The sequence below is a fragment of the Rhipicephalus microplus genome, chromosome X (assembly GCF_043290135.1).
Source record: "Rhipicephalus microplus isolate Deutch F79 chromosome X, USDA_Rmic, whole genome shotgun sequence".
Taxonomy (NCBI): domain Eukaryota; kingdom Metazoa; phylum Arthropoda; class Arachnida; order Ixodida; family Ixodidae; genus Rhipicephalus; species Rhipicephalus microplus.
Window position 1 is genome coordinate 370,940,983 of NC_134710.1, and position 18,350 is coordinate 370,959,332.

Here is an 18,350-nt window from a genome sequence, read left to right on the forward strand (position 1 = left end):
TGGTAATCTGCCAATACACACACACAAACACATATATGAAAGACGCAAGCAATTGCCGTGTTACTCTTGATATTGAATATCTAAAGGCACATTTATTGAGAAATCCAATATGTACTACAACCTTTTTGTGCAGCAATAGTTATATACCGTGCGCCAGCATACTAAATATGCCAAGTATCCGTCGACAACAGATTGATCTGAAAGCGTGCAGCTCAGAATGGGTGCATGAAATAATTTGTTTCATAAACGAGAAGCGGCATTTTTGGTTTGGTGTAACCTAAAAGTGGTTTCCATCTCTTTTTTTTCATCGTGGAACCGCAAACAGACGCACGCCACGCGGGTATTCCATTGCTGTCTAGGCCGGTTCCACTCTGTTTTTCCTCGAACAAGATAGCCGCTGCCGGCTTCACTTGCTCCCGTTGGCGGTGGCTGCAACTGCCGCTCTAGAAGTTCTATAGAACCTCTTCAAATTTAGAAAACTCAAAAGGTCCTTTATACATTCACCTAACACGATTCGAAGGAGAAAGCCATCATATTTTTTCTTTTCAGTACTTGTATTGATCCTGCCCCACCATCATTCGAAGGTCTTCTGCAACTAACGCAGTTTTGTATAGCCTCCAAGATCGGAGGCAACTAAGCTGGATTTGTGTTCCAGATTGCTTTCGCTCGAGGAACGATGTTATTGGATGGTACCATCATGTGACTTTACACACCGTGACGTCACACTGACATTATAATTGCGTCAAAGGGAAGTCAGATATCTTTGATCTTTGACGCCACAATGACATGTGTAGGCGTCATCATGTGATGATCTTTCTTTCATCACTTGTTCTCGACTCAGCTGCATGCCGGCGCCGAAGTTGTGTTTTTGCGCTTGATGAGGCCTCTATGGCTTCCGTCTTAAAAAAAAACTGCGCATCTGCTAATACTGAGGTACGCGTTCTGAAAACCGTGGCATCCGAGGTGGCGTAGTAGAATGAACTTGCTGGACATTAATGGGCCCTGCAATGGTTTTCTAAGTAACCTGCAAAGAAATTCAATAAACAGATTTATTGCCTCATCAATCGAATTCCGCGAAACTTTGAATATCTGTTAGGTTGAAGCTAGTTTTAAGAATTGGTCGCAGGCTGTTGATTTTTCCTCTTATCTACTGAGCACGCGATAAGCTAAGCTGAGAGGTATGTCACGGGATAAACAAGTTGCAGCACGAGCGTGTCTTGACCTTTCAGCACTTCTTTTTTGTTTTCATAAAAGCGCGGCTTACTTTCATAGTGTGAGCCGGCATGTACATGGTGTCGTTCCGCGATGACCGCAGTAAATATGCAGCTCACGAGGCTCAAATATTCGAACGCCATAATTTCGGCATATGGCATGGTCATTTCAGTATTGGAATCATTTGAAGAAAGAAAGAACAATTCTAACTGAATTTAAGAATTATTTGTCAATTCCTTACCACGTGCTGTGCTACAATGTTTGGCTCACGTGCTGAGAAAGCAGGGCTCCTTTTAAGACCTGTTCGTTGTTTGTGCGACAAGAAGATATTCTTGAAATACGGCGCATCACACAACATCCCAATCACTTAGATGATATTTATGCATAAGAGTACAAGTGGCATATGACAAACTTTTTGATAATTTGTATAGTGACACTGCATCTGCAAAATCTCATAAATTTACAGCCAAGTTGCCACTAACAACTTTCACGAAAAGTGGGAAGTCTAATGGTGGTGATATAGCCATTAGACTAGCTCACTGACAACGTCGACTAAAGCGAAGTACTGAATTGTGATGATACCATAAGTACGTTTTAGGTGTGTCGATGACACAACTGATATGGTTCTGAAGCAATAGTTTTCCAGATTTACTTCCGAGCGCGGGGTTTTACCTTTTAGTAATCTAACACAGTATAGCGTATCAAGACTGGGAAGGAACCCTAATTTTAAAAAGTAGAATAAATTGTCAAAAGACTGTACATCTCAGTGTTTAGCATGTCAGTGAAGGCAAGTGGCCAGTTGCCAGTACTTACCTTACCAAAAAAGATTTCATGATTTGGCAGCTAAATTTCTTGGTGCCAGCTTCAAAGAATGCTGAAAGTCGAATCTGAAGGGCAATGATCTTTTCGCGTCTGTCATAATTTTGTGGTTGTTGTTGTTTTAAATGGCGGTGCACGTGGCTGCTCAGTGCAAAAGTGATAGCATGCACCCTACAATAGCATGCGCACCGAAACATGGACAACACGAGTTCGTTAAAGCGGCAAGATGTCTTACTAAACCAGGCAAATAAGAAAAAGCGTCGCCTTGAGGCACAGTTCGCTACGGTGAATGTGGTGCAAAATATGCGTATACACTACTGGTTGTTCCTTGTCCAATTGTTAACGCTTCCACGGTGGTTCAATGGCTAAGGTATCGGCTGTTGACCCGCAGGTCCCGCGATTTAATCTCAGCCGTGGCAGCCGAATTTTAGGTGAAGGCGAAAACTTTTAAGGCCCGTGTACGTAGATTTAGGTGCAGGTAAAAAAAAACCCATGAGGGCGAAATTTCCGGATCCCGCCACTTCTGCGTCTCCCATAATCATATCGTGGTTTTTAAAACGTTACACTACAAGAAATATTATTATTATTATTATTTTATTGCTTATTTGTTATTAACCCTTCTATCAACGGTCGTGTCAAAGTTACGGCTTGAACACCTTTTCTGTGTTTAAATTGCTTTGCTATGATGATGTAACAGGACCTACGCAGTTGTATGAAGTAATGAATCATCAATATGCACTGCCATGAGGTGCTCGGGCACAATGGTGTCTTGGAGTCAAACAATGACAATGGCAAGCTTTCTACGTGGCGCTAGGGCACGTGGGATAACTGTCCTAGGAATGGGAACGTGTCCTACAGGAGCCCCAATGGTGCACAAAGACTTGTGTTGCCGCTAGAAAATCTGTACAACTATCTCACATGCCAGGCGCCCGAGTAAAGCTCCGCAATAAAATCTTCCGTAAGGAGATGTTCCCCAGTCAAATCGCACAAGTTAACGGCCGATCTAAAATGCGCGAGAAGAGATGCAATACCTCAGGATTTCATTTCACAGCTGATATAATGAGCGAACAGTGTGTTACGAAGTCATATTACCTTTGTGCTTCCTTGAGGTTTCTGGAAGCGAGAAATCTTTGCACTATCATTTGATCAGCAGTTCCTCTGTACACGTACATTGTTGATAAACCTATAAGGCATGCCCAGACATTTTCATCCTTCGTGAAATCAAAGCTGTCCCTGAAAAATAGATCACCTAAATTTTTCAAAACGCATGTACCCATATTTTGTATGAATTGCGAAAAAGAAAAGATATTAAAATACAATGCAATGAATATTGCTTACTCAAACATGAAGGTTTTCACAGGAAAGTCACTGAAAGGACGTAGTTTTATGTCCTTCATATGGGCGTCGTAAACAATCTTAATCATAATAGTTGCTGGAGCAAGAAGCACTATGCCAGCTTGAGCACAGTCAGTCCATACAACACCCCTGAGCCCTCCCTGGAACATAGAACGACGCTATCAGGACATTAATTATACACCACCAAATGTTGTTTTCTTTAATGCGTTACGTTTGTAAATCCAAGAAAATGTGAAGTGTATACCGCTCCGCTTGACGAAAAGAATATTTTGGGGCAAGTCTAGTGGTGCTCTATCTTGTAATAAGATTAGTGCCTATATATAGCGTGTAGGAGGCATGCCATAAGAATGAACAGAGTGGCCATGAATAGAGGGTCACGGATCTTCGTTTCACACTGATGGCGCCAATAAATACTGAAGCCAAGGGAAGCATAGATCTTTTTTGTGTATTTACGTAGTTTCTAACTTAAATGTTGTCGTTGTGGAGTGAGCGGAAATGAACTAAACGGGCCGTAAACACAGTAATAAGAGCTGCAGCGCGGACAACACGTGTTGTCCTCTTTGCCTTCCGTGCCTCGACTTTCGTCTGTTTCTTTTAGCACATTCGTGCTCACGCTGCAGCCCTTATTACCATAAATTCAAACCAACTAGCCCAAATTGCCATTCTTCCGTAAACACAGCCTTCAGACTGCGTGCTCCTTGCTACGCCAAATGAACTACAGCAGAGGTAGTTTCTATGATCATTCGCCCAATAAGTGGACAGCGCTCTTCGTCGATTTACTATAATGTGTCTAACTATGAGGATAGATGTTCCAGTAGTTTTTTTATGCTGCAAGTGCTGTTTTATCAGTCAGACAACTAGGCTTGCCCGACTTACTGGTTTTCAACCCTAACGAGAACAATGAATGAAACATATTTACGCTTCCATCACAAAGCGTTTTGTTTGCAAGAGTGATTCGCCACTGACCAGCTGCCTTTGCTAAATGCATGTCAGACATAAGACCTGGCTGGCACTTGGTCTTAGACACAGCTTTTGTGCGATAACGTTTTCTGAACTCTGGGGCGGAATATTACCCGAATAAAAAGGCTAATGCTTTTTCTTATCGCACGTTGTCATGAATAAAAGGAACGTTTGTCCTTCATCATTACCAAAAATGATCGACCAGAAGCAGTAGCCTATGGGAAAGAATTTCAATAGACGGAATCGTTGCCCGATATCATCCGTGTTCATAACCTTTTGTCTGCGTTTGGTGCATTGTACATTTCAGTATACCTTTCTGCCAATATGCACACTACTGGCATAAAGATCGTTCAAATAAATTGCGATTTACCAGAAGGTGAATTAGATATGAAAGGGAAAATTGTTATGAACCTATTGAAGCGAATATTGCAACGGGCGGACAAGAATGACGAAGAGGACAGGGAGGAAGACGACGTGTACAGACTCTGCGAGCCAGCTAGGAACCATCTTGTCTGCATTGGAATCGGTCAGTGAAGGGATACTTTCTTAGAGGGTATTATCTGAAGGCTAACATCGGTGACCCTGGGCCCTTCCCTTCGAATGTTTGAGTTACATGATGGTGTATTGTACCGTTGCAATGTGCGTACTCGTGGCCCCGAAAGACTGCTCGTCGTTCCCCTTCAATCGCGTCTGAATTTGCTCGCCCAGCTTCATGACGCACTGAGAGCCGGTCACCTCGGTGTGTCACACACCTACGACAGAGCGTGCCGGCGCTTCTCCTGGCCTGGCATGTACCACCACGTCTGCCGCTATGTTTCAGCCTGCGACCCTTGTCTAAAAAAAGAAATACTCCTCTTGTCGGACTTCTTCAGCCATTGTACATCCCGTGAGACCCATTATATCATGTTGGCGTGGACCTGCTTTGCCCTTTTCCTACGTCAGCTGTGGGTAATAGGTGGATTGCAGTAGCAACCGAGTATTCTGCCCCATACACAATCAGACGGGCCCTTCCCACCAGCTGTGCAACTGATGTGGCCAATTTCCACTAGAGGACGTCATCCTACATCAAGACGCCCCTCAGCAACTCCTTACCACCGGAGTCAGGTACTTCCTCTCCAAAGTGTTTGATGACCTCCTCCGCTCCTGCGCCACAAAACACAAGCTTTGGACTGCCTACCACTCACAAAGAAATTGTCCAACAGACTGCCTGAATCGCACTCTTACCGACATGCTTTCCATGTATGTCTCCACCAACCACCACGACTGGGACACTCCGTCACCGTTTGTAACATTCGTGTACAATTCCTCCAGACACGACACCGCAGGGTTCTCCCATTGTTTTTTGTTTGGCCATGTTCCTCCGCTACCTTTTGACAGGCTTCTGCCAGCCGGACCTAATGATACGTCTGAGTACGCTCGGGATGCAATAATGAAGGCTCAAGCGGCGCGCCAAATTGCTCGAGGACGACTACTGGACTCAAAAGGACAATTAAAAGAGCGTATACGACACTCACCATCATGACGTTTCCTTCACACCCAGCAATCTCATTTTGCTGTGGTCCCCCTCACGCCGCGTTGGATTTTCGGAGCAGTTACTTCCACGCTTTTCAGGTCCATACCGTATCTTACGCCAAGCAACTAACGTCACCTACGAAGTCTTCCCTATGAACCCCGCCATACTTTACCCTCACACTGACATAGTAAACGTGACGCGACTCATGCCATATCACTCCAGTGCCCCCTGATTATCACCGGGTAGGTGCTCCAGCCACCGGGGAAATCATGTAACGGGTGGACAACAACGAGGAAGAGGACAAGAAGGAAGACGACGTGGACAGACTCTGGGAGTCAGCCGGGTGCCATCTTGTCCACCACCGAGTTTATTCTGTGTGTGCGTCAAGTAAAGTTATCCTCCCTGTAATAATATTCTTTCAGGAAATTCATACAGATTTCTCAAGAATAAAAATATTTTACGAAATGGAAAATTGGTCCTGATATGCGTTATCACGAATAAAGGTGTTTATTGCCGAGAATATCACACAGAATTTCTTATAACTTTGTTCCAACAGTGGCGGGATGGTAATTTTGTTCCCCCTGGGCATAACGTTTGTGAAGTTTCGCAAAAGTGGACAATAACAACGTAAATTTACACCACGAGTAATAGTTGACGTAATGGCTTACCAGAGCTGTGTAAATGCAGCCTGCTATACCAATGGTGAAGCTGCACCAGGTCGCCGAGATACCAAAGACTGGAAGAGGATTGTTTTTTACAATAAAGTACCTCTACACAATTGTATGCAGCATTTAACCCGCGTCCAGGAAAATGATTTCGCCAAGCATTGTTTACTAGCTGTTCACATGTCTCTATAGGGCAGGAATATCATTTTAAGTCTCTTCCCTGATAATTTTACGTTTTCATAGGTTCACGTCAGACCAGCAAGCAGAGAGTTGTGTCGCAAAACTGCACGCCGTGGAGCTTCACACTACGCCTTGGAAGTACAGTGGTTAAAATGCGTACCATGCTCTTCGTGACACACGCATCCATTGTGTCTGTGTTGAGTCCAGAGATAAGTTCATTATGCTGAATGACTTACTCAATCAACTGAACGAATAGCTGAGCATGACTACTGTGATTCGCTTGCGATTAACACGCGAAAAAAGTGTTGTCATATCTAGCGGCCATGTTCATCTTCATCAGCTGCCTAATAATTGTGGCGTTATCAGGTGCATGTGCATGCCCACGCGCTTTGTTCCTCGTGCGGCTTGCTCCATGGTTTGAAGAGGATACAGCTCACTTCTACTCAATGCTATGGGACTAAACGGGTTTCTTGTTTTTTCGCTCACCGCCGTACGCATGCTTATAGAAAACCTAACCACGGTCCCTATATCATATTATTACGTCTCTAGGCACTTATTATAATTGTTATTCTTTGTGAAAAAGTAAGGCATCGCTTTTATAAAAGAATATGAGGAAGATTTTTCAGCAGTGAATGGATACGCTAATTGTGCGCCGATTAGGCTCAGAGTCAAATGAGGTGCAGTGCCACATTCATAGGAGGAACGTTTACGCTAGAAAAATGCATATATATATATATATATATATATATATATATATATATATATATATATATATATATATATATATATATATATATATATATATATATATATATATATATATATAAACATACTATAGCTGTACCCGGCGTACTTTGTCAATTTTTATGAAAGGGAAGACGTGAGTCAGTGGCCTGCACTCTACGGCAGCAGCTTGCAGCGTGTTCAGGCATGAGCGAGAGCAACCACAACCTCTTTTCTCGTGATCCAGTGGCGATAAAAACAACCTGTCAGTCCCCAAGACGCTGGACCAGCTTCATGCATAACTGCCTTGCAGGGAAGGGGGTTGCAATCTTGCTGCTATTTCTATGCCTGGTTATTTTGCTCGGCACTGCACGTCGCTAACAGAGGCGGTGGTTGCTCTCGCACCCGCTTCCACGTGCTGCAAGCAGCCGCTTAAGTGCTCAGGGCACACACTCGTGTGTTCTCTTTTACAAAAATTGACGGTTACATAAGATTCAGACGTATATGAATGGCAGCTACTTACAAAAAAAATAATGCAGCGGCTTAATTTTGTAGCTTTAATTACGCGTTTTGGTCTTCCTTATCGGACTGTATTTCATTGCATTGCTGATAGGTTGCTTTGACTTGGGCGAAGTATCTTTATTTTTGCATTACATCGCAGGAATGTTCTAGACATCTATCATTTCAATCAGCAGCTGCCAGATCCGGCTGCTGTATACTCGTAATAGGTTGAACATATACGCCAGACATAAGTAACCGTAATAATGAAGAAATATTGTTTGCGTGTACTTGCTTGTGGCAACAGCTGCTGCCGCCGGGAATATTGCCACCGCGCCCATTGTTTGCTGTAAGGTAACAGTGTTATATATCAGGTGATGGTTTATTTATAAAAATTGCTTGACAAGAAATAAATTTATGTGATGTGTATTACGTAAGATCACATGTACTCACGCTCAGGAAGAAGTACAGCACGCACGAGGTGAGTCCAACTTTGTCCCCATAACGCATCCTAAGGTACTGTAAAAATTGTGGATATTTTTTTTCAGTATAGAAACCAGAATAATATTTTTAGTAGAATATTATGGAGCTGTGTCATGATGTAAAAATGTGTCTTCACATCTTCTAAAGTAAATTTTATAGTTCTGCAGGTGCTACACAATCAACTATATGAGCCACGCGTCCCCAGTAAGGCATGCAGTTACGAGGAGCGAGACTCGAATGCTATGCTTCTCACGGCACAAGCTGCAAAATGCATTAAAAGTGTCGTTGCCAACAAGCAGTGAATCCATTTGCGCTTTCAGTCGGTATTTGTGTACGTGTACAGTTGTTAATACCTGTGGCTTTCGCCTATTGCTTTTTGTTACAGTAATAAAGACAATAATGCTGAACTCGGGAATATGCCACCATGCAATCTGGTGGCGATGGGAAATGTAGCCCCAATAACCGCAACAGGGTAGTGCGCAAATATTGAAATGTTAAAAGTGCAGTGCAATCGAACATTCGGAGTGTAATAGCGTGTGTAGTTACAAGAAAGTTAGTATTAGTTGTATTAGTACTTGATATTGGGATGCTAACACGAACTAATTATTCGAGCGATGTACTAACCCTGCAACACGTTTAGGACTAATAATCGAATGGTTTCATTAAAAAAGATCTCATACCACATCGCACAGATTTTTCTGGCGTGGCCTGTAACAAGCCGGATGGTCGAAAGAAAGTAGGAAACAATGAGAAAAATTCTGGTGATAGTCAAATTCTTTACCAGGTGGGATTCGAAGCCTCGTACCCGGGACCCAAAGAGAAGTGTCCCAACCATTCGGCTATCCAGCCGTGCGAGATAAGCTTTGCAGCTTTGCTTATAGCCTTGTGTAACATAGTGTACAGACGAGTGGGAACGGGAATCGAGCGTGATGACGAGGTATTAGGTTATAGAAACGAAAGAATGAAGCGGAGAGTAAAGAATAGCATAGAAAAATTGAGAAATAGAGAAAAACAAAGAAAAAAGGAGATAGAATCAAACAAAGAGAAAGCAAGAAATAGAGTGAGAATTATTGAGAGAAGAGGATAGAAAGAAAGGGAAAGCAGCGAAAAGATATAAAAGGAGGGAAAACAAAGAAAGATAGAACTACTAAGAAGAACAAGGAGTGCATAAAGAGATAAGTAAATATAGGCGTACAGAAAAAAAAGAGAGTAAAAACAGGAGAAGAGAGTTGAAGAAAGAAATGAGGACAAAAAGCAAGACATTTTTTTAATAATGAATGACACAGCAAAAGCTAGGACTGCCGGTGTGCCCATCAGCTCCACCGTCTCCTAAATATTGCCCCGCCGCGGTGGTTGAGTGGCTAAGGTACTCGGCTGCTGACCCGCAGGTCGCGGGTTCAAATCCCGGCTGCGGCGGCTGCATTTCCGATGGAGGCGGAAATGTTGTAGGCCCGTGTGCTCAGATTTGGGTGCACGTTAAAAAACCCCAGGTAGTCGAAATTTCCGGAGCCCTCCACTACGGCGTCTCTCATAATCTTAGCGTGGTTTTGGGACGTTAAACCCCACAAATCAATCAATAAATCTCCTAAATATTCTGCCTCCAGTTCAAGATAGGCCAATTTTTTGTTAGAATCCATAGTAGGAGCAGAGCTACAGGAATGGCGCTCACATAGCGTTGGGGTCTGCCCGGTGAACGCTGCTCCCTGAGATAGACAGGAATTCATCTCAATTTTTGGCGCATTCTTTGTCATTTTGTACCGGCGAGTGTGCTGAAAGCTAAGCAGAGGGGGATAGGGTAGGTTGACGTTCGTCATTGAGCGCACATAGTGACCTTGAGCTGTCTCGTCTCTTTTATCTTTTTTTTCAACGCGCATCTTACAATCAATGGGATCGCGACCGAGCATGTGGGCACGTAGCAGCATCCAGCGGCGCCTGCAGTAACCACGGAGCTAACAATGCTCAAATCAGCCTATGGTCTTGGACTTGGCATTCGTAGTACCCCTGTCATGTGGCGCCCACTGAACACTATTTGTCTTAGTTCAGCATTCAATGCTCTAATAGAGCTTTACGAGAATGGAGCTATGGCCATGATGCATAGCTCAGTGTCAACATTTAGCGGGAAACACGCGGCTAGAAACGGCGCTGCTGCGCTTGTCGAAACATCCCGTCTTTCACATATGTACTCGCCTTTTAAGCAAAGTACACGTGTCTCTCTTTTTTTTTACAGCGAAAGCTGTTATGGCATCCCAACTCGGGTCTCGCGCAGTGCCGTAGTTTTCCGCCGCTGCCACCACCGGTGTCCGTAACCACGGTCTCAAGCAATAGGAAAAAAAAACACTGGAACCAATGACAAAGTGGGGCTTGAACCTAGGTCCGCTGTGTACCAGCCCATTGTTCTACCGCTGAGCCATGCAGGTGCTTGGAACTTGCTGGCAAACTTGCCTAAGGCAGGCTTGAAGTCGGGAAAGCAATCGTGTTAATACGACTTATAAAGCGCTTCGAAAGAGCGATAGAACAACCAGTTGCCGCACAACGCTAATAGCGTAACGAGTGGGTTGTTGAATGCCGCAACTTATTCCAAAAATTTGTTCTTGTTTTACTATTACAAAAACTGCGTTCTTGTTCTACGTTAGAACAATTCCTAGTGTTTTCACCAATAAGCTCGCAATATTTCAGCGCACTTAGTCGGGTATTGCGGATATTTAATTTAAAATTGAATTCTTTTAGACAAGTGACCAGTCTGGAAGTGGGGCAACAGTGGTGCACTTCCGAGTTGTGACGTAACACGCTATTCGCTTTGGGAGCGTCTGCACTCCAGAAAGAGGTATTGTTTCATAGTAGATACACGTGGAGTCGAGCGATTTCAACTTGAATTTTTCGAAACACGAAAGTGGATTGCGCGGGGGTCCACGAAGGCTCCACTGACGTATTTCTGTCACGAACATGTGACGTCGAAAAATATATGCCCGAAAAATTGGCCCCGTATCTGCATTTAATCTGCAAATTTCGTGTAAAGCGTGAACAAAACATTTATTTGATGTTCTGCTCAAGAAAATCGGTGAATGGTATTCTGGAGGCACTGCGTTAGAATGCCTCGAGCGTGCAACGGAGGCGAACGAGCGCATCAAGTCACGTCACACGTGAGACATGACCGCCATCTGGCAGTTTTTTTTTTTCAAAAACAAGGCGCGTGGCTCTAAAACGGGTGTGTGCGTCTGCCTCAGAGGTGATAAGGTGTAGAACGCAAGGCGACGGGTAGGTGCCACCACCGTCTCGTTTTAGCAAAGCGTTGGAAACACTCGCCTTTCCGTGCAAGCGTTAGATGGTCAGCGCAGCGTGATAAGCGCTATGGTCCTTGAAATTACTTATGCAGACCTTTTCTAAAAAAGGCGCAAATGCAGAATATATACGTGTCTTTATGGTGCCCCATACACGCGTAATAATTGATTTTTAATCGACAATTACACAAACATGAAGGCTGAATCTTGAGCAACATAGGTGGGCGCTGCGGATGGGGTCGGCCGTTTCAAATACCCGATGCTGTTAAGAGTGGACAAACAGACAAATGTACAGACAGACAGACACAAAGTAAGACAGAAAGACAGACAGACAGACCAAAATGTTTGCGTCGAAGGTCCCCAATAAAGACTATCGTCTTTTAAAATGGCAAGGAAAAATTTCTGTTACCGGGAATCGACCTCTCGCTTGGCGCGAACTGACTTTGCCTGAAAGCGTATGCTCCACAATGTTCTAATGACCAGCTATTCTTATACACCATTTAGCCCAGGTGGTACTCCAAAATCGCCGTTTTAGCATGTTCTTGCTATAACTGGTAAGATGGCGTTAAGGGTCCGCAGGGTGTTCTTTAAAGTGGTCGCCCTGAGCGTAGTGATGCACGTGTGCCTCAAGAGGGCGTGGTCCCTTTCGCGCCCGCGCTTATCTCGTGATCGGAGTGGCTTGCACCCATCAGGAATTTGCGGCAAGTGTGAGTTTAAGTTACAGAGGGCATGAAGGTCACTTCACTCACCGCAGGGGCCACGCTTGCGAAGGAAGCGATCTGCTCACACACAAAGTAACAGTTCCGACAGTTGTTCGCACTCGTCCAAAGTACTCTTGTGCGTTCGTTCTGTGCGTCTTTCTTTCTGTTGGAGCAGAGCGCTTTAATTGTGGAGCTGTGACAGTTGTTAGTTCGCATTTGTTTTCTACATATTCTATTCGTGCTTACTTTCTGCTTGAAGAACGAGCTGAAAGTTTTGAGTGAGTTGTCGTGCTTTGGGTGACAATACAATCTGTTGCTATAGCATTCGTTTCTTCGACAATATAGTGAAACAATGCAGATAAACGCTCTATGCGCTCAACTAGATTTTAGAAGCCCCGGTTTGCTTTCGAGTTGTGGAGTGTATTTTTTTCTTATTTTCGGCAACAAAGACGTGCCCTTCAAGCATAATATTTCATGCGAAGTTGTATAATAAATGTGTGCCGTTAGGCCGGTGTTGTGCATAAAGGTCTTTTGTATGAAGCGCGCATGGCTTGTCATGTCACTGCAGCAAAGGCTGGCTTGCCGGACATGACGCATCTGAGCCTTAAAACTAGACAATTTGCGAGGAATGACACTTTGATACCAGTAGTACGGTGGCGCCGCTACGTAAAGCACATCAAGTCACACGCAATGACAGAATAGAGGTGGCCGGCCAGGGGAGAGTTTTATAGCCAGAATCTTCTAGCGCTCATTTTGTCACTGAAGTATTTTATTATTATAGTGCATTTTTACATGTGCGCAAGCTTATAGGCTCTTTGCTTAAGTTCTTTGCCAAGATCAATAAATTGTTGGGTCACACATTGCTATCTTCGTCAGCCTAACTATGCCCACTGTCGGGCAAAGACTTCTTACATGTTTTTCCCCTACGGCCGGTTCTGTGCTTTAACCTAGGGGAAGGGTGGGGGAAGGATTGGTTAGCTTGTGATGGAGAGAGAGAGAGAGAGAATGCAAAGAGCGTGGCAGGGTAGTCAAAGGTGTTTCGCTCGGTTGACCACCTTGTGCGTGGAGTGGGGAAGGAGGGATTATATAAAATAAAGAAGGAAGAACAAGATAAAAAAAATTATCGTTAGTGAAAACCCGCAACACACGATATCCCGCGGGAAGTTGCCAGACGCCGAGAGGGCTAAAAAGCATAGGACCATATCTTGACCATTTTACAAGGCAGCTTTTAGGCAATTGCTTCTAAATGGCACCTGTGCGCCATGAAAAAGCGATAAACTCATGTCACCTTGGCACAGGGTCGCAGCAATCAATTTTTTTTACTAAAAGGGAGTGGGAAAGAACGGACTTCTTTTGAAGTACTTTTCTATGGGCGTCATTATGTGCGCCTATATATATACATGCAAACCCTCAAAGTTTCGAAAGATGTGGGGAGGGGGGTTTTGTAGCAGTCAATCCAACCACGTTCACTTCGCCGAAGCCTTGGTAAGTGTTGATTAGTATCTGAGTCCTTTAGTTGGACGCAAAGGTAGCAAAGCAAATCATAGGTGTTATTTAACTTCGCACTCACTTGGTAACATATTGGGCCAACTTTATGCGCATCTAAACGACTTTGATGGAACAAACGTACGCTCTAAAGAAATAATACCATCTTCAATGGTATTCGAACACTGTCATACCATATTGATATTCAACACACACATGATATTATTTTAAATCATTGTATTAATCAATGATTGCGGGTTCTATGATATACACATGCCAGCAAATGTTTCAATCGTGTTTTATTTTCACTCTACATGCAACCTAAAATATTTATTTTTATTCGCCAAAACGGGCACTTAAAAATCCACTGGGCTCTTAGCAACTGTAAATCTGCAGACATTCTAGGATAGCTTGAAACGGCCAATATTAAGCGCAACGTTTCTTTTCTTGTGGCATGGTTGATGGTAATACGCACGGGACCCAATTACATGGCCACGTTCTACTCTTAAAAGTGAAGCTCGACTGTCCTCCAAGTTTCGTCTTCATTACATAGGCACAGGTCACACGTTATGTCAAAACGAAACACTAAATCACCCAGTACATGGCACCCACGCAGTGTCGTAAGGTAAATAAGGTCAAGAAATGGTGATGAGAATTGTATGCGCGGGGAGAAATATCGATTTACATACATATTCTAGATCGAGAGTGTAGAGCAGCCATTGGCCTTCACTACACTCCTTTTGGCCGATATACAAACTTTTAATATAATATACGTAATAAACAATATATATTAACTGAAAATGACCTTTCAAATGGCAACGGTGGCTGAACTTTTGTACAAACTCTCCCATCTCGTATAGAACGGCCGACAGTGCAGAATGCAAATCATGCATCAGCGGAAAGACGACTAAGCACTTTCTGTACAATGATTCATTTTACTACACTCGTACACATGCTCTAGGAGCCAAATCTCGATCGTCTTGGTGTTTGGTCGCTTCCAGAATAGAAGATCCTGGGATATTGGCTCATAATTGCGTCCATGCACGTAGCCACGAAAGCACTCCTGAGCTACGAAGGTGAGCAGACTTTGCGAACGTCTGTGAACTTTCAGCGCGAGTTGGCCTTGGTTGTGTTGTTAATTTTTATTTCTTACTTCTTTCCTTTGTCTGGATGTTCCTTATATATTATGCCTCCTTTCCTCCAGCCAGCGTGTAGGGTCACCAAACGAACTGAGCTTCTTTGACCTCCCTGCCTTTCTCCTTCTTTTCTTTGTTTCTGATGCAAGCTGACCGCGCCTCCCACCATTCCCCCCTCATCTCGTTTCCTACATTCTTCATTTTTTGAAATGTTTCTTAATTGATATTAACTGATAATGGCAATAAAAATGAAGCAGTTTCTTCTCTCCCTACGCCCCTCGACAGCCGAACCTAGCGACCTGTCAGGTCACTGGTTTTGAAAATAGAAAGGGTACTGTGAATTTCAAAATGTGTTCGGGGAACAGGTGCGCCCATTAAGAAGGGGTTGCTCAGAATAAAAGGCGATAAGTGTATTTGCCTTGTTACATGGTGCGATATGCTGGACACAGCGACCCTACGTTAGCCAAGCTCCAGTACTGTAAAGTCTGACGAGGTTGCGACCAACGTGATAGATGGATGGATGGATGGATGGATGGATGGATGGATGGATGGATGGATGGATGGATGGATGGATGGATGGATGCATGGATGGATATGGCTGTATCCTTTAGATCAGGCGGTGGCTACTGCCACCAAGCCGTAAACTTTATTGAACCAAAAACTAGATTTATTTTTCCCTTTAAATCGTGAGGTTGAGGACTCTTACTTTGCACTGAAGGGTTTAATTTTCACTCATGCCTTGACTTTAGCCACCAATGAGATAACCTCCTTCTAGTTAATTCTACCCGCTTAAAGTCTATTTTGCCCTCCCTGTCCCTAAACCCCAGTGCTTTGAAGAACTCTGTGCCATCATCCTGAACTATAGGGTGTATCCTTTTACAGAACATTATCGAGTGTTCCACAGTTTCTTCTTCCTCTCCACACGCACTGCATACCGTGTCTACCCCTTCGTAATTGGCACGATATGTCTTGGTTCGCAATACTCCCATCCTGGCCTCAAACAGTAAAGAACTACCCCGGGTATTATCATAGATCCTTTCCTTGGCAATTTCCTGCTTAAAAGTTCGATAGATCTCTAGTGCGGACTTCTTAATCATACCAATTCTCCACATGTCGGTTTCAGCTTTCTTCACTTTCTTCTTAACGGATCATTCTTTTTGGTTTGGCCCCCTGCTGTTTTCTAAGTATTTACGAGTCATTTTCTGGTTCGCTTCCTCCATTTTGTATCGACATTCTTCATGTACAAGTAGCCGAAAACCTTCCTTGCCCAACGCTCCTCTCCCATTTCTCTCGATCGCTTCTCAAATTTTATCTTGCTGCTAGCTTCCCTGCTCTCAAATGATGTCCATTCCATATCACCTTGTACTCCCTGACTTGGTGTATTCCCGTGAGCTCCTAAGGCAAGCCTACCTATTCTACGTTGCTTAATTTCTAATCTCGCTTGAACTTCTGATCTCATGCACAGTGGCGTTCGTTGGCGCCCCCTGGCGATCACCTGGCACCGTGCCACCGTACGCACGGACGCACAGATGAGTGAACGTGAGTGTGAGACATTTAAAAAAAAGGCTTTCGCCTTAAGAAGTATTTCGCGACGCTCTTTTTACAGAACGTTCGTTAGGAAACAAAAGTACTGATGTAAAATATGCACGGATTTTTTTTCTTATTCTTGTCTTGCTCGATAGAAGTTTTCGCCTCGTCCCATTAGCTACACAAAGGGAAGGCAAAACGCTAATAAAAAGTGGCAAACACTTCGTATTTGAAACCGGTGGTCATATACAGCCTAATTAGCAAGCGCATTCCTCCACAGCGTTATAAAAAGAGAAGCTTTTACGCTGACTTTTTTTTTCGGATCACATTGTAGGCCTACAGACACTTAAGAACATTTGTTTGACAAAAGAGCCCTGAGCTCCATTTCGACTGACTTTCATTGAAATGTCCTATTTCACACCGATTCTCTCTTGTGGCCCAGCTGAATTCCACATACAGCTGTAACTGTAGCGAAGGCTGTACGTGTAATTGATAGCGTAGCTGACGTCATGGGCGTACAACATGCCTACAATGTGGTGGCCTAGGGGGAAACGAGGGAAGCCTAATCTTGCGGTGATTAACCTGCTTCAGTATGATAAGGCCCAAGATGGAAAATTATTGAGTCTGTGCGCATTAATACTGAAGGAACTACCATGTGATGAACTCATAACACCAACACGGCTTTACAAAGATTGCGTTTTACCATGTTGAAGCTCCAAGTGGCTTTCAGTTATGGCTGTTGAAGCCATCTGTAACATCGATTTACCTACGACGTCCCATTTAGGCTCAATATTGATTTACAATTTTTTTCTCTTATCCCGCATAGGGAACATGTTGAAATGCCGTGCTGTTAAAAAAAGCGTCAAAAGCAAAACTGTTTCTTAGGCAATTCTGCTTGCAAAGTGCAGCCCAGCCTGAAAGAAATTTACATTTTATTGCATTGTCTTCGCCACGAGAAGCGTCAATAAGACCTTGAATGAGGGCGTTTTCACGCTCCACCATCAAGTGTGTAGGGAGCCACCCCCCTCCCGCTCTTAGGAATGGCAGATGTGTCTCGTAAGCAAATTATTTTGTCATTACTCTTCAACAATTGTAACTATATGCTGAAGTCTTAAGGTTTGTGAATAATGGAAACGACGTGCATGCATTTTTGATCCCTTTCGAGGCAACGACTCACCTCGAACACGGAGGTGACCCTGAGACGATACAGGACGGGCACCACGACGTATGCAGCGATGAGTGCATTGATGGGTGCAAGAACTTGATTCCAGAACATGTGCGTGCCATAGGCATAGACATGCGCCGAAACGCCTATAATACCGACAGATGACATGATGGAAGCGAGTGCCGAAATCGCTAGCGGCACCGAGTGCAGCGAGCGGCTTCCCAGGAACACCTCGTCGGCGGTCGACTTCAAACTTTGTCTTCGGAAGGAGAAATACAGACCTAGAGAAAAGTTGGCTGCCATGAGAATCGCGAATACCGCGTACTCAGCCCAAACCCTGCTCATCCTTTCAGGTTTGCTGGTGCTTAGTCGGCTGCGTGATGCTCGCTTTGGGAAACTTAGCCGAGTGGGTCACAGGTAGGTTGAATGCTGGAGCCACAGCGACGGTGATATGGCTGCTTGTGTGCTCTGTGTAAGTGTCGTGATGGGAGAGCAGTATGGTCCATAAGGCGGAAGGTCAAATTGACGAAAAAGACAACTGGGTCTCCGCGTAGGCATTGCATGTCTGTACGGCGAGGGATGGACAGCTGCTATAGATCGTCAGCGCAAAAGTTTTGGGGTCGCTTGAGCGCGACCCCCATTAGTCTAC

The 18,350-nt window shown here is 44.1% G+C and overlaps 1 protein-coding gene across 1 annotated transcript in view; it reads right to left on the reverse strand.

Annotated features, from left to right (window-relative positions):
- Nucleotides 1-18,272, reverse strand: part of LOC119161085 (sodium-coupled monocarboxylate transporter 1) — a 96,646-nt gene extending 78,374 nt beyond the window's left edge. The window contains exons 1-6 of the mRNA XM_037413415.2: nt 17,714-18,272; nt 8,380-8,445; nt 8,222-8,273; nt 6,529-6,596; nt 3,370-3,527; nt 3,124-3,264 (exon numbers count right to left, since the gene is read on the reverse strand). Of these exons, the coding sequence (XP_037269312.2) occupies nt 3,124-3,264; nt 3,370-3,527; nt 6,529-6,596; nt 8,222-8,273; nt 8,380-8,445; nt 17,714-18,046 (818 nt within the window). The 5' untranslated portion in view covers nt 18,047-18,272. The remainder of the gene's footprint in view (nt 1-3,123; nt 3,265-3,369; nt 3,528-6,528; nt 6,597-8,221; nt 8,274-8,379; nt 8,446-17,713) is intronic.
- Between the last annotated feature and the right edge of the window lie 78 nt (nt 18,273-18,350).